Below are 15,764 nucleotides of genomic sequence, written 5' to 3' on the forward strand. Positions count from 1 at the left end.
GAAAAAAATCAGTCCTACTTTTGGGAGAAGTGGACTAAAAAAGGAGTAATCGAGCCTATGTCATATTAAAAGTCACCTGTGAAAATCCCTATGTTTGATTCTAACTGCTAGGTCATGTCACCTCCCTAAATATTTTTGTCTGCACAAGAGCTTAGAGAGTTCAAAGGTGGCGATTACCTCTTTATCATCATGACGCCGTCGAATAAATTCTTCTGTGGACTCCAAGTAATCAGCTGGTATAAAATGCCTTGGTGACTCTGAATCTTCAAAACAGTAAAGCAGAATTAAAACAGGCAAAGATTTAGTGGCAAACCAGATTGGGAAAAGATTTCACCTTTCATCCATGATAAATATCAAGTTTTTACCATTGTCATTTGGTGATCAGTATCCAAATTCTGAAGGAAAAAAACCCAAACCCCCTCCCTCCTGCTTTTTGGATTTACTTGTGAACTAGTTTCATACACAGAAAACTAAAGAGAGGCCAAAAGTGAGCAAAGAGAGGACCGTCTTAGAAAGGTGTCCCTATTAATAAGGCGTGCAGGGTCTTACAGGACACACACTACACTCACACACACACACACAGGGCCACCGAGAGAGGCTGCCTCTCAAAAAACCTCAGCGTGAGTCAGGATTGGTGTGAACTGCAAGGGGTTCAGGAGTTCAAATCAACAAATTTCTCAGATGAGCTAAACGGCCAATTTTTCTTTCGAAACAGAGTTTGGTGGTTAGTCTAAATGACATGGGGGAATCTGTTTTTAAAGAAGAGCAGCCACTACGAGCCATGATTAATTGCCAAGCAAAACAAACAGAAAACAAAGGACGGACCAGAAAATGAGCACCAAGGGCACAGGGGAGGAGGGAACACAGCAAGCAGAATGGAGGGATGGGTGAGGCGAGACTGGTCAAACACACGGAAGGCCACCTCCGAGGGGCGCCCCCAGTTCCCCGCGGGGGTTGTTGTTTCTGTCCAGGCCCTGGTCTGAGTACTGCACAGAGTTCCCGTTACTAAAGGCCCGCGGGCAGACCTCCGGGGTCACAGGTCTCTCCTGAGGGGTCTCTGAGATCCGGCTCAGCCGGGCCATGGTGAGCCGGGAAGACAGGCGTTTGGGCACCGAGGGCCTCACCCCGGAGGGGGGTTCGTCCCGATGGGGCTGACTGGGGGGCTCTGGCTTCTGGCCCGAGAAGTCCCCAGGGCCAGGCTGTCTGAGAGGGTGCTGGAGGGGCTTTTTCAACCGAAAGGGGAGGGGGCTCATTAGGTAGATGTTCCTGAGGAGCGTGCCCTTGTCCCCTCGGGGATCCGGGCGCCAGTCGGGCCTCCGGGAGGCCTGCTGCTGCTCGTGCCTGCGGATGGTGGTGAAGCGGGTGTAAGAGGCCGGGCAGGTGCCCTTGCACTTGTTGAGGCGGTGTTTGGGGAAGTCCCCGTGAACGCTGCCGCTGCTGCCCTCTCGGCTGTCGCTGGACACGTTGGAGCACCGGTCCAGCTCGTCCGAGCAGGCGGAGAGGGGCTCGGAAGACACAAGGCCCCGGAAGCCCAAGGCGGAGTCCACCATCCGGCTACACGTCGGGGAGGCATAGATGATGCTCCCGGAGCTCAGCCCGTCTACCTCCCGGGGCCGGAGCTTGGTTGACTCCAGGAGGGACTCGGCCGAGCGGGCGGACACGAGGCCGCTCCGGGCCAGCACAGGTGTAGGGGACTTGCTTAGCCTGCCGGACAGATCCAGGGACGGCATGGACCGGGACCGCTGAATCAGCTGCTCGAAAGCCGTGATGCGGGAGGAGACAGTGTGCTTGGGAATGTGCTCCGAGCCCTCCTGGCTGGTGCCCAGCTCGCCCCGGGCCAACGCCAGGCCGCTCCTCTCGAAGTGGGAGGCCAGATCCCGCACGCTGGAGGAGGAGCCGGACCCCAGGAAGAGTCCAGCCCGGTTGATGTGGTGCATGTCGCGGTAGAGCATGGTAAACTGCGGGCCGGCCTTCCTCGAGAGCGGACAGGGCCTCCTGGCGGCGGCGCCGAACTCCTGCAGGCTCAGCGTGCTGCTCGAGCGGCTGTCGTAGTCACGCCGCGAGCGCATGAGCAGGTTTTCCACGCTGCCCCCCACCGGCAGTGGGAGGCCTCTTCTGGAGTCGTTCAAAGAACCCGAGACACAAAGATTCTCGCAGCTCTGAGCCTTTTCTGACGGCAGAAGGATGCTTTTCCTATCCTGCAAGAGAGCGCTGGGAGCAGAGAGCCTGGGTTTGAATTTGGAGGGTAGGATTTCCGAAATGCAGGCTTTCGCAGCGGACAGGGGCTTCTTGTGCTTACACCCAGGGCCTAACGCACTGCTACTGTGAACTGCTCGGCTATGAGCTGAAGATGAAGAAATCATGTGAGCATTCCCACCTTTACGATCCACTGGAAGCATGCAGAATAAAATAAACAGACCCATTAGGTTAAAGCTGAAAGCTGCTACAAAAAAAAAAAAAAGAAAGAAAGAAAGGGGGAGAGGGAACATGCTTATTTGTCAAAGGGTTTTGGTGGGTTTTTTTGTTTGTTTGTTTCTTTTGTTTTAATATCCAGTCGATGTCCGGAAGCAAAATAATCTGTGCTGCAAAGCAGGTGCAAAGATGCAACAAAAAATGGCCACCCTGTTAGAATTAGGAAAAGCTCAGCTAATTTCTAAGAAAAGGGAACCAGAACAAAAAAGAGAGAGAGAGAGATGCTTCAGGGAGAGCAAGGTGGGGATTCAAAGGAAGGGAACTATTAATACCAGAAAGAAAAATGGCCGATGAGAAACTCAGGAAGGGGGCCAGGAGGGCTCAGTGACCTGGAAATGGATCTGAACAAGTCAACACTGATCCCAGTAGCTGGAGGTTTACTCTCGCTGCCATCACCCTAGGAATGGGTACAGATGGCCAAGAGACACCCCGATAACACTGTAGATGGGCCAGAGTCTTGCAGGCTACACCCCATTACCTTTAGTGGAGGCTGAGCTGGATGGCCGCTTGAGCCCACTCAGGCCCTGGAGGGGGATGTCTCCTCCTTCCAGGACACTTTTATAAATCTGCCTCTCATTCTCCAAGCTGGTGAGATCCCCGGGAGCCCCATCGGATTCCCTCTTCACCGCATGGAAGTTGGAAGAATATACACTGAGAACAATGAAATTTTTAAAAAGAGAAGAAAAAAAAAAAAAAACCACAGCAATTAGTATTTTTAACAGTTTTCTAAAAAGCACATTACCAGCTGAGGATAAGGAAACACAGCTCCTGGAATCGTCACCAAGCACAGTCCTTCCTAAAGGGCATTTTTATTTAGCCACAGAGCTTGACAGACAACGCAGGCCCTCGGGGGCCCCAGAATGTTCAGGAATTGTGTCCCAACAGCAAGGTACTCTGAGATGACTGCATTTGTGCTTTAAAAGAATAACTGAGAATCACTGCCTGGGCACAGAGCGGGGTCAGACAGGACGGGGTTCTGGGGCCCAATGACTGCACACAAGATGAGACAGTCAAGGACATAAGGGGAGCTTCTAACATGTCGCCAGCCAGAGTTGGCCATTTCAAGTCCAGCACCTGCATAACTTTTCTAGGTTGCTCCTCACAAGTGCTTTGACCAATGAAGCATTAAATTGAACAACAAAAGGTAGTTGCCCAGCTGTCTTGGGTCTCCAGGAAAATCAGCCACCAAGTGCAACGGGAAACTGGCATTCTTTGTGCACTTATTCCATCCATTGCTTTCAAAATTTGTATCAGCACCTTAGGACATGCATTATGAAGTATCAGCTATCACTTGTTTATCTTCATCTTGTTCAAAGTCTAGGTGTTTTTGCAAGTTACCACAAATCCTTTATGGAATGAGGTGGGGCACAGAAAAAATTAAGAGCACTTACTCACTGAACCCTCCCCTCCCCCTAATTCCAGTTTTCTATGCCTTCACCCACAGACACATTGACACGTGGGCATACTCACACATGTGTGCACACACACTCAAATCAGGGGTGACCCCCTTTCTCCCACAAAAGCACTCAGGCTCTCACTAGGCTGCTTTTCTGTCCTACTGAATTCCATTTACCAGTATCAGTATGGATTTTTCAGCTGAAAGATATAAAACAGCTTGATAACATTGATTCATTCCAATATTTTATTTATTCTCAGCCATAACCAGCTGCCAGACCTCACACCCCCTCTACCTCACCAGTTATCAGGACCCACCCCCTACCCACAGCCACCCCACCTTTGGCCGTTATCCAGCCGTTATCACCATTTTATCCTGCTTCCACCAGAACAACAAACCAGTACTCAGGAAACCTCTCAGAATGGATCTGCTCTAGCCAATTGTTTTCTTTCTGATACCAAAGCCAACATGCTTTTTCCAGATGTGTACACTTTGCTGAGGGGCTCCTTGTTTAAAAACAATATCTAAAAGCTCTTGAACAATGTTTTAAAATATATCATCTCTATTAGATCTCCTAATATTGGAAAGGCATATCCTCTGTCCCACTTTCTCCAAGAGAAAACCGAGGACCAGAGGGGTAAAGGTATTTGCCAATGGTCACAGAGTTGTTGGGTCTTGCTGTGTTCCAACAGATCAGAGAGGATGGGGAAACCAGTCAGACTGATCGAGAAAGGGCCAGTCAGGACTAGCAGCCACAGATAACAAAACAAGTCAAATTCAGAAGCTCAGAGGAATCTTCTGGTATCCAATGGTTAAGACTTGGCGACTTCACTGCTGAGGCCTGGGGTTCGATCCTTGCTCAGGGAACTAAGATCTTTCATGGTGTATGGTAAGACCGAAAAAAAGAAGCTTAGCCTTTGGTAGTCTGAGTTGAGCCACTTTTGGTTTGGAAAGAACAAGCCAGGAGGAGATAGCGTGGGGAACTCACCCCCTGACTAAGATGCAGAGCTGACTGCTGAGCTTCAAGAGGGATTCAACAAAAACACTCACTCAAAGGATAAAGTGAGAGAACAGAGTAATCATCTCAGGGCCAACTGTTTCCAAACGTGCCACCAGGCGTGCTCTGGAGGAGGCAGGCTGGGTCCTGGCAGGCTGTGAGTCCAGCCCGGCTCCCATGAGGAAAGTGATCAGCTGAGGCAAGCCTGCTATCTTTAAAAACTTGGAAACAATCTGTTTCTCTCAGCCTCAGTTTCTTTCATCTGCAAAACTAGTAGGTGTGACGAGACTGTCCACAAAATCCACCTTCAGATCCGTTATCTATACAGACATTTCTTTTGAGCTCCAGACACAGACATTCAACTATCTTCTAGACATCCCCTACCACATGATCCTCAGACATCTTGAACCCAGCCTGTTCCAAACCAAACCTAGCTCTGTCCCTCCGTCTTCCTTCACCCAAGCCAGAAAGCCAGTAGAATCACCCTCCTTTTCCCTCCCCAGACCTAAGCAGTCCCAAGCCCTGCTTATTCCCTGTCCTGGACCCAGTCACATGAATCCTTCTGCTCTCTTCCCCCCTGGGACTGCCCACGACTGCTCCACTACACCTCTGCAGGAAGTACACTGTCACTGCCCAAGTCTCCAGTCCTCACTTCCTCCAGTCATCTCTGCAAATCACTGCCAATGATATTTCTAGAGAAGATCTCAATTTGTCATTCCACTGCTCATTTTATTCACTCTACAAATATTTACTGAGCACCTACTAAAAGTCAATCATTCTCCTAGGTTGAAAGTAAACAGAGGACAAAACAAAGATTTCCTGCCTCATGGAGTCACTGTTCAAAACCATTTAGTGTTTTCAGGGGAAAAAAGAAAAAAAAAAACTGTCTCTAGACTTTGGGGAATCTAGACTATCTTAGGGGCTTCCCTTTTAGCTCAGCTAGTAAAAAATCTGCTTGCAGTACAGGAGACCTGGGCTTGATCCCTGGGTTGGGAAGATCCCCTGGAGAAGGGAAAGACTACCCACTCCAATATTCTGGCCTGGAGAATTCCATGGACTATACAGTCCATGAGATCACAAAGAGTCAGACTCGACTTTCACTTTCAGACAATCTTAGAGTACTGCATGCAAAACATTTTTTGTATTTATAATATAATGCAACTGTCATTCACTTTTTTACAATATTTTTTAAACTTTTATCTATTTGGCTGTGCTGAGCCTTAATTGCAGCATGTGGGATCTTAGTTGCCACAGGTGAACTCTTAGTTGTGCAAGTGGGATCCAGATCCCTGACCAGGGATCGACGCCCGGTCTCCTGCATTGGGAGCATAAAGTTTTAGCCACTGAACCACCAGGGAAGTCCCTGTCATTCACGTTTTATTTGCTGCTGCACGATAGAACCTTTCTTTGATTTTCCTCTCAAACACTTCCTGGGCTCCATCTCTGAATTTACCACACTGCATTCTGATTGTCATGTGAAAGTGAAAGAAAGTGAAGTCACCCAGTCGTGTCCGACTCTTTGCGACCCCATGGACTGTAGCCTATCAGACTCCTCCGTCCATGAGATTTTCCAGGCAAGAGTGCTGGAGTGGATTGCCATTTCCTTCTCCATGTACGATCATGTAATTTTCCAATGACACTTCTCCTTGAGGCCAGGCAGTTTATCTTATGAATCTTTGCATGCCTGGTGTCTAGCACTGTTGTTCAATAAATACACATTGGTGGAATAAATGATTCAATGCAGTTAAATGCCAACATGCACACAGATTTCTGACATTTTTAAGGCCCAGGGAAGTTTCTAATCACTCATGTAAATCTACCCTAATGATTTGTGTTTTGATCTAAAATTAGATTAAGGGGGGAAAGTGATTTCTCTAGTAGACCATCACCACTAAAGAAAGAGCAGCTTGTTCTTGAGTGCCACCTGCTGGCCAAATAAAATAAAGCTCTTCAGCTAGGCAAAAAAATATATATATATATTCGTGCCAAAATGCTAAGTCATGATGAAAATGAGTAGTAGTCTACACTGTTGACTTACAGATCTGATAACTCCAGGGAAATAAAATTCAAAATGGGATATACACTATGATCACAAGTATGAAAGATACTTTTTGAGATGAAAGACTGACAGCTGTATTAAGATATTTGGGGCCATGGGTGAATTTCCTTCTCTCTCTTCCCAGGTTCTTCTCACATTGTGATAAGGAATCATGCTAATAAAATTCTAAACTGCAGTCTGCTCAAGATGTGAAAGTGGACTTAAAACACCATCACTTCTTACAGACTGACCACAGAATTTTTGATCCTGGGCCATTCGGTGACTTGTCTCTCTGGTGCTTAGGTTAAGTCAAGTCTTGACAACATTTCTTTCACATGTGATTCATTTTCACAAGCTTCCTGCCTCAGTGCTAAGCAAGCTGGATTCTAATTAACTGAGATTTATAGGTGCATTCATTTATTCAGCAAACACTTACTGTACATTTTCCTACATGTCAGGCCCTGCACTCAGGCTGATTTGTCCCCAACTGCAAACACCGAAAAACCTTACTCATTTGAACAAACTGGGAGAGAATAAGCCTGAATTACTGAAAAGTCCCCACAAGGAAGAACAGCAGGAGGGAAAAGCTCATCTATTTCTGTCAAGATGAGAACTGGGCTATGACTGAAAAACAGAGGTCTTCAGAGACCTATTTCCACAATACAAACAGAAAGTGAAAGTTGCTCAGTCGTGTCCAACTCTTTGCAACCCCAGTAGTCCATGGAATTCTCCAGGCCAGAATACTGGAGTGGGTAGCCTTTGCCCTCTCCAGGGGATCTTCCCAACCCAGGGATCAAACCCAGGTCTCCTGTATTGCAGGCAGATTCTTTATCACCTGAGCCACGGGGAAGCACAAGAACCGAGTACTTGATAAATTAACACATCAAATAGCTTTATGTACACAAGTACTCAGAGTGTCTGAGAGCAACTTCCTCTTTTAAAAAGCCTGCATGGAGGGGATTCCCTGGTATCTCAGTGGTAAAGAATCCACCTACCGATGCAGGAGACACAGGTTCAATCCCTGGTCCACGAGGATCCCACATGCTGAGGTGTGCCACAACTATTGAGCCTATGCTCTACAGCCTAAGAACTACAACTACTGAGCCCATGTGCCTACAGCCTGTGCTCTGCAACAGGAGAATGTACCGCAATGAGAAGCCTGCAAACCACAGCTAGAGAGTAGCCCCTGCTTGCCGCAGAGAAAAGTCTGTGTAGTAACAAAGACCCAGCACGGCCAATAAATATATATTTAAAAAGCTTGCATGGAAACTTCCCTGGTGGTCCAGTGGTTTAGACTCTGTGCTTCCACTGCAGGGGATGAGGGTTTGATCCCTGGTTGGGGAACTAAGATCCATAGGGCACAGCCGAAAAAACATTCTTTATGCCCTCAATCCTGCTCACTTACTTTTACACAAATGGTTCCTTGTTTTTTCTTTTTTTAGTCACTCAAAACAGTAAACTCTAGCATGCCTTTCTTTGGTTAATTGAATACCCAGTTTTGCTTTGAATCAATACTGGTGCAGATGAGAGTTTACAGATGGCACCAGTAGACCTCAGCAGTTCCCTGGCCTAGCATGTCATTGCTCCCACTCTGGTGGTAGCTCTGCATGCACAGCTATGGAAGCCAGGCACACACTACTTTGTTTCTGTGCCTGTTTCCTCACCGATAAAATGCAGAATAAAAATAACAGCTGATCCTAGAATGCTGAGGACTAAATGAGGTAAAGTATAATACAACGCTAAGCACAAGACTTGGCACACAGTTAAGTGTGCAAACAACCATTCAAATTCTTTCATTCAAGACCTGTTCATTCAAGATCTGTGTTCTTAACACTGACAGCCTGTGGGAGCTGCCTTCTGAATACTTTTAACCTCTACAATCTATTTTATTCAGTTGCCACGTTGCCTTTTTATTTATTTATTTATTTTTTGGCCATGAAACTATTAGGGGGCTATATGTTATACTTCTATCAGAATACCCAGCATAAAGCCTTTGATCCATTAGAAATTCACTCAGCCAGCCACCTGAAACACTCTCACCAACATACCCTAATCCCAGATGATTGACTTTCAAATGAAACTTACTCTTGCAAAATGTCTTCCCTGGCCAGATCTGATAGACTGGATATGCCCAAGTGACTGTAATATTTGACCCCCAAATCCATAAACTCAGCATTCACACCAAGTCAGGCTTCTATCTGCACAGCTGAACTTTGCTCTATGCAGAGTTACCCAACCCAAATGGAACAGGGAATAATAGTGGGCCTTTCCTCCCCGTCATATTTCAGAGTGAGATACAGATTATAATCTCATGGTGACGAGAAGCTGCTTCTACCAGAACAGTCCCCAAATCTACTGGGTGCACCAGGCACTACGGGTATGCAGTCCTTACCCTCATGAGGTTCATAGTTTATTGTAGTCACAAAAACACAAGAGCACCAGTCAGGTATACAGGCACAGAAGGAAGTGCCAATAAGAGGTACCGACACAATGAAACATTTCCAGCTGGGTTGACAGCTGCCTAGCTAAGTATGGAGACAAGAAATCTTGGAGAGGATGTAGGTTGGCTTGGGGGAGGGGAGGAGAGGCTGGTAGTTACCCTATGAGGAAGTGCATGGGGTGTGCATTCACGAGCCAGGAAGAATTCCAAGAATTGGTATAGGGGAATAAACCCAGATCTCTGAGAATGAGACAAGTTGGCCCCATCTTTCCTTGTGACAGGTCCAGCCTGAAGACCTCACCCCCCTCATCCCAGTCACCTTTATACCAGATGCACCTCGGTCACACACCCCTCCCCCCTCCCAGGAATCAGCTTCTCAATTCAGACAAATAAGCTTACAGCAAAGGTAAAGAAACCAACACAGGGAAAGGTTTATCAGAGGTAAGATGAATCATCACAACATTAATTTGGAAAAGGAAGAGAAAAAAATAATTTTAAGACTATAATTGCTACTTATCACCAAACTGTACATCATTCGAAGCCACTAGACTGAAACAAATGAAACACAAGCCTTCCCATTTTGGACATTTCATACATCAAGCCATGTAAACAATGATAACTTACTATCCAGGAGGCTCTGAAGAAATGTCTGGAGTCGGGCTGACTGCTGAGCTCTGTAAACATCAAAAAAAAAAAAAAAGACTTACTTTGACTCAGTTATTTCAAGCCAAGGGGAAAATAGAGAAATCGCTTTCTTGTCCTAGTTTAGATGAAGCCGTCCGGGAGGCAGGGAGCCGAACTGAGCTGGAAAGGGCTCAGTGCAGGTGGACGGCGGTGTTCTTTCTCTGGGAGGAGGATTTCCGGGCTTTTGCCTCCCGGGGGCTGCACCCAAGGCTCTCTGCGTGGGTCAGGAGACGGCCCACTCCTCATGGGTATCTCCAGTCGCAGGCCCACTGGGTGGATGGCCCACCACTTCACAACATGCATTAGTGACATAGACAGCACCTTGCACCAGCTTATCCCCAGCCCTCGGACCCCTTGCCAAGCCCACCAGACTCCATCATGCACCCAAATGCCACAACCAGAGAGTGTCACCCAACACTTCATCAGGTACATAACATACCAAAAAAAAGCATTTAAAAAGACCATATTTCTAGATCATTCATTTACCCCTGGAAATGGGGAGCAATGCCGTTTCACAAAACCTCTTAATGCCTGTTTCACTGAGTAGGAGAGCGTTATCAAATGACAGGCCACTATGCAAAAGGGAGAAAACCAAGAGCTCTGTGCAGATAAAAAGCAGCATAATTACAGAGCTTAGGGTGTCTATCATCTTGGAGAAGGAAAGGCAAAGGGTGTGATATATTTGTTTTTAAAATAACATGGTAGTTGAATAAGTCAATGTACAGCTTAACTTTTAAAGATGCTCTGATCTCTGCTAATGACCACTTCAAGGAGAACAAGCTCTCTGGAAGAGGCACTTGGGGAACGGAGAGAAAGAAAACAGCAGGAGGAGAAGGAAGAGGTTGGGAAAGGAGGCAGAGATGGTGGGAGGCGAGGCAGCCTTCTTTGGGGGCTCACGCCGGCTGTCCTCCGGCCCTTACCCCCAGTGTTCCTGGGAAACCACTGCTCTCCCCTCCACGTCCAGCCCCGGTGCCCACACTGGCCTCTCCCGCCCATCCTCTCCTGGAGCCTCCCACCCTCGGCGCCCGCCCATGACAGGTTTCCATGGTGGAAGAGCTTCGGCACAACCCTGCTGAGTCCTCTGGAAACACCGGCTTCCTGCCTTCCCCCCTCACAGGTTGTCAGCCAGCGCCATACCTCTGGGGGCTCCCCTGATTCTTTACCACATAACTCTAGCTCCCATCAACTACTTTCCCGGGGACCTCTAAAGTGTTTAGAAGCCTGCTGGTTATCAGATGCACTGACCCTCCCTCAGAGTCTATTTTGGGGGGACCCCTCAGCTCTCACATTTCCCCCACCTTTCACGTTTCCTCCTTGCTCTGTTTTTCTCTGATCCCCCTCTTCCGTTCTGTGTCAGACAAGATCCCCATGGGGGGCTATTGGTCCCCCACCCTCTCTCTCCCTTCAATCCTTGCTCCGCTCCCAGGGCTTCACCCAGCACTTCTCTTTGGGTGACTGACTTTCAACGCCCCTGCCTCTCATCCATTTTCAACTGTTGCCTGGAGAGCCCCATATGATCCACAGCCAACACCTCAGAAATACCGGAAACTACCTCCTTCATCTTCCTTCTGCACTTTCTCCCCATCTTTTCTTATGTGACATACGGACATCCCCATCCCTCCTGCTTCCTTCCCCAAACCCGACACTTGTGTCTCCTATCCCTACCCTCAATTCTTTGTTCTTTACACCAATTAGTTAAAACGTCTCACTGTGGGACTTCCCTGGTGGTCCAGTGGTTCAGACTCTGCAGACTCTGTGCTTCTAATGCAAGGGGCAAGGGTTCAATCCCTGATCTGGGGACTAAGATTCCACATGCTGTGTGCCCCCATTAATAAAAAAGAGAGAGAGAGAAATAAAGGGAGGAAGTTTTTTTTTTTTTAATTAAAATAAGGCATTGGCTAAATAATTCTTTTAAAAAGGTCTCACTGCAATTTTCTCTGTGAGCTCTCTCTCATATCCACCTTCCCCCTTGCTTCACGCTGGTGCCACTGGAGTACAGGCTCTCGCCCCTGCACGCCCAGACCGCTGTAGCAGTTTCCTTGCCCTCTCAACCTTCAACTGGAGGTTTTCCCTTCAATTCAGCCTCTTGAGAGTGACGACACTAAGCTTCCTAAAACACTTCCTGAATTAAATCATTGACTGGAGGGAAAAATCAATCATCCCCTTAACCATATTTTCTGAGCCTCTATAACCCAGGGTCAACCCTCTTTTCCCAAACCTGCCTCCCACTATTATCACTCAAAATGTTCTATTATAGCTGAATTCATCTACTTTATTCCTGAATCTATATTAAATATGTTTATTTTGTGCCTTCTACCATGCCTCCAATGGATGGCCCCCACTTTCACCAGGTACCTAAATTCCATCCATTCCTTAAGATCAGGCCCAACTCCTGAGAAGTCTTCCCTGATTTTCTGGAAGATTTCCCCCTCTCCTGAGCCCTGAGAGCCCACAGTGGTCATTCCGCTCTTACCAGGCACGCTATGTACTACTGGAGCTCTTTTATTTATGAGTGTCGTTAGCTGCCATGTTCTTGAAGGTAATGCGTCCACTTTTGTGCTGACTTAGAACCTCTCTCAGCACATCTCACATGCCTTAGCTAAGGGTCATGGGTAACACATAACTGAATCAGTGTCAAGATGACCCATCCATGCAACCTCTTCAGCCCCACCTAGTCACAGGCAGAGCTGTGGGTACCAGACGCCATCTCTGCCCAAGGGAGGCTGCCATGAGCTCAGTAGCCTCTGGCTGCTGTCCATCCTGGCACCTGTTGCAGAACCTCTCTCCCTAGGCTACTTTGAAAAGAGTGCCTGCTGACTGGCTGGGGCTCCCATCCTGCCTCTTGGCTCACTTCAGGACTTACCTACAGCCACAATTCTCCTTCAAAACCAGCTCAGACCTCCATTCCCACAAGAGCGACAGCTGCTGCCAGTCTTTGCCCTGGGTGGAGACTCAGCCCCCTACCTTCCCCACCCTCCCCCCTGCCCGCCCCATCACTGTTGCTCCTCTTCTGCACTCCCCTGGGACTAACCCCTGGTCCCTGCAGGCTAACTCTGCCTTTAGGGACTCTGGACTCCCAAACGCTAACTCCTCTGCATCTGCTTACAGTTCCTTCCCCCGTCTTATCCTGGCCCCCTTGGCTGTAGACATAATCACCCAGTTTGAGTCTCTGGCTCTACGTGACTTCACACCCAAGTAACCTATACTGGTGGCCTGACCCTCCTTGTCTCAGTTCTGTTTAAGAATAACGTGGTCCGCAAGCATTTTCCATGTGTCCCGCCACAGTCTGTGGATGTCCTAGCCTCTTCAGCAGTGTCCGCATTCCTTTTTTATTTTCTGTAAAGATATCCTTTCCTGGTAAGAGTCTCCTTTGTTTTGTCAGGCAGCCATGGGGAGCCGTTCTCCAAACATTTGGTATTTTTCTTTCCCTTGGGAGCCCATTTATCTTGGACTCTCTTTTCTCTCTGACACATCCCTTAATAAACCACACTGGGACATAGCTCCCTGTAAAAATATCAATGCAGGCTGAGTTTCAAATGCATGTGGCCAGGCTGTCTGGCCTCCGGAGTACATTTTCTCATTAAGAACTTTCCGACTTTGCAAATTACAAGCACTACTACTCTGACGGTGCCGTCCACATAAGAGGCACTTGATTCACGGCGGCTGTTTTTCAAAATGATCTCCGAGGTTTGTATCTCCCAGGGCTGCAAAAAATATATGGAAGTTGCCCACAAAAGGCTCCCTGAAAATTCAGAGAAGGTATACACCCAAGGAGGCAGAGGGGAGCTGTAAGGGTGACCCCTTGAAAGCAAAGAAAGAGGATGGTAAGGGCAGGGGAGCCGTTAAATCACCAGCCAGTCTGCATATATCTGAAAAATCCCCTGTAAGGAAAATGCCAACCTCAAAAAAAAAAAAAAAAAAAAAAAAAAAAATCCAAGCAAAAATTAAGTTAGGAGGTAAGGGGGATCTAAACCAGGAGTCAGTGAGCCATGCAGCTTAAAAATAACCAGCATAACCATTCATCACCCTGACTACATCAAAAACCACAGAACAAAGAAGAGAGCAAAGGGAACTGAGGGCATGAGAAAAACTCAGAAATACCTGTGACAGGTTTGTACTGGGTGCTTTATTAAGCGTCTCCGTTTTTTCTAAATCTGCCTCTAATTCTGTTTGGCAGAGGTTGAGATCAGTTTCTAGATTAGTCTGGTTCAAGAAAGAAAAGATGGGAAAGAGCGTTTTAGTTAGAAGGAAAGGCAGACAGCATGGAAGGTTACATTAGAAAAATGAGTTTGTTTAGTATCATACATTAATAAGGCAAAGATGGGCATGACTAAAATATAAGAGCTTACTAGAAATGAGTTAAAGGCAGGAAAACCGAGAATGCAGCATTAGGCAGAGAGAAGATAAATCCTGTGGCAATCAGAGCTCCAAAACGCTACTCTACTTGCTAAAGAGAGGAACTACACATACCACAAAAACCTACCTTTGAGGAAATACCTATTTTTCTCTCTTTTCAGAGTATGGTGACTCTGACGCATACTATGTCAGTAGAATAAGTAACTGCTTTTAAAACCTCTACGTATTAGTATAAGTCTTAGAGACTTTGTTAAACTGTTTTATCACCAAGCCAAAAATGAAAAGTTATAATCAAGTTTTTTCCAAAAAAAAAAAAAAAAAAAAAAAAACAGGGGAGGGGGGGAGTAGGGGATTTATTAAAAGCAAAACACCCCACAACACACACACACTAGTCAGGCCAGAGCATACACACAGCCCGCAGGAGGAGCACAGCGGAATTACCTTTCTATCCTCTCTAGGAAGGATAGAGCAGTCTCCAGGAGTATAATCCCATATCTTTTTGGGAGGCTGACGGGAAGCAGAGGAGGAAATGAAGAAATGAGCATAAAGACATAAAGACAAACATGGAGACCGGCTCAAACAAAGAGGGGCAACACTAGGAGAACTGTCTCAACACAGAAAAGTGAACTAAAAACAGAAGGAGCAGGCACTCTGCCTCCTGAGGCTGCCTGGGGACCCCATGGAACTCTTGGGAGCTGGAAACGTGAAGTGGGGGGGTCTGTTTCTACATCTAGATCTCGGGGAAATCACTGTTGGATACGAAATAATGCAAACTTTAAAAAGAGCAAAGAAAAAGTATTAACACCAATTTGAATGAAAACAGAAACATTTCAATTCCATTGTTCTTTTCCAACTAAGACCGACACTGCGAGCCTACACTTTGGAGGCAGTCTTTCCCACTGTAAACTTTATCGTGTCTTCGCAAATGTGTGAATTTGGAGATCTGACCAAGGGTCGGTAAATGTGCTTTCTGTGATTTGTGACAAGGAAATCCATGTACAAAACGGATGTTAAATGTTGTGCTGTATAACTAGACAATTTCGTTAGATAATTTTTTTAATCTTTTACAGTTTAACAAGACTTGATAACATTGCTGATGGTAGAGTCAGACCGTCCATCTCTCTTAGAAGACAGAGTTTATACTTTGAATTTAAACAGTGAACTCTAAGGTTATTTTCGTTTTCTCCTTTCACTCTTCTTGTTAGAATGAGCTGCATTCCCAAAGTAGCAATCTGCCAGGAGAATTGTTTTAAGGGGGATCCAGAGTGTGCACTTAGTTGCTTAGTCGTGTCTGACTCTTTGCAACTCTATGGACTGTAGCCCACCAGGCTCCTCTGTCCAGGAGGATTCTCCAGGCAAGAATACTGGAGTGGGTAGCCAA

At 46.8% G+C, this 15,764-nt stretch overlaps 1 protein-coding gene across 50 annotated transcripts in view; it reads right to left on the minus strand.

Annotated features, from left to right (window-relative positions):
- The window catches only part of SORBS1 (sorbin and SH3 domain containing 1), a 231,492-nt gene that overhangs the window by 33,407 nt on the left and 182,321 nt on the right, over window positions 1-15,764 (minus strand). For 38 of the 50 annotated variants that reach the window (XM_044935433.2, XM_044935469.2, XM_045164213.1 and 35 more), the window contains 5 exons: window positions 14,825-14,890; window positions 14,129-14,230; window positions 9,968-10,017; window positions 2,951-3,123; window positions 178-263 (listed from right to left, as the gene is read on the minus strand). In XM_044935433.2, the coding sequence (XP_044791368.2) occupies window positions 178-263; window positions 2,951-3,123; window positions 9,968-10,017; window positions 14,129-14,230; window positions 14,825-14,890 (477 nt within the window). Of the gene's footprint in view, window positions 1-177; window positions 264-922; window positions 2,390-2,950; window positions 3,124-9,967; window positions 10,018-14,128; window positions 14,231-14,824; window positions 14,891-15,764 lie in introns of all 50 variants that reach the window. The other 12 variants (XM_045164211.1, XM_044935471.2, XM_025274080.3 and 9 more) reach the window with 3 other exon arrangements.

Source organism: Bubalus bubalis, chromosome 23 (genome assembly GCF_019923935.1).
Source record: "Bubalus bubalis isolate 160015118507 breed Murrah chromosome 23, NDDB_SH_1, whole genome shotgun sequence".
Classification (NCBI taxonomy): Eukaryota; Metazoa; Chordata; class Mammalia; order Artiodactyla; family Bovidae; genus Bubalus; species Bubalus bubalis.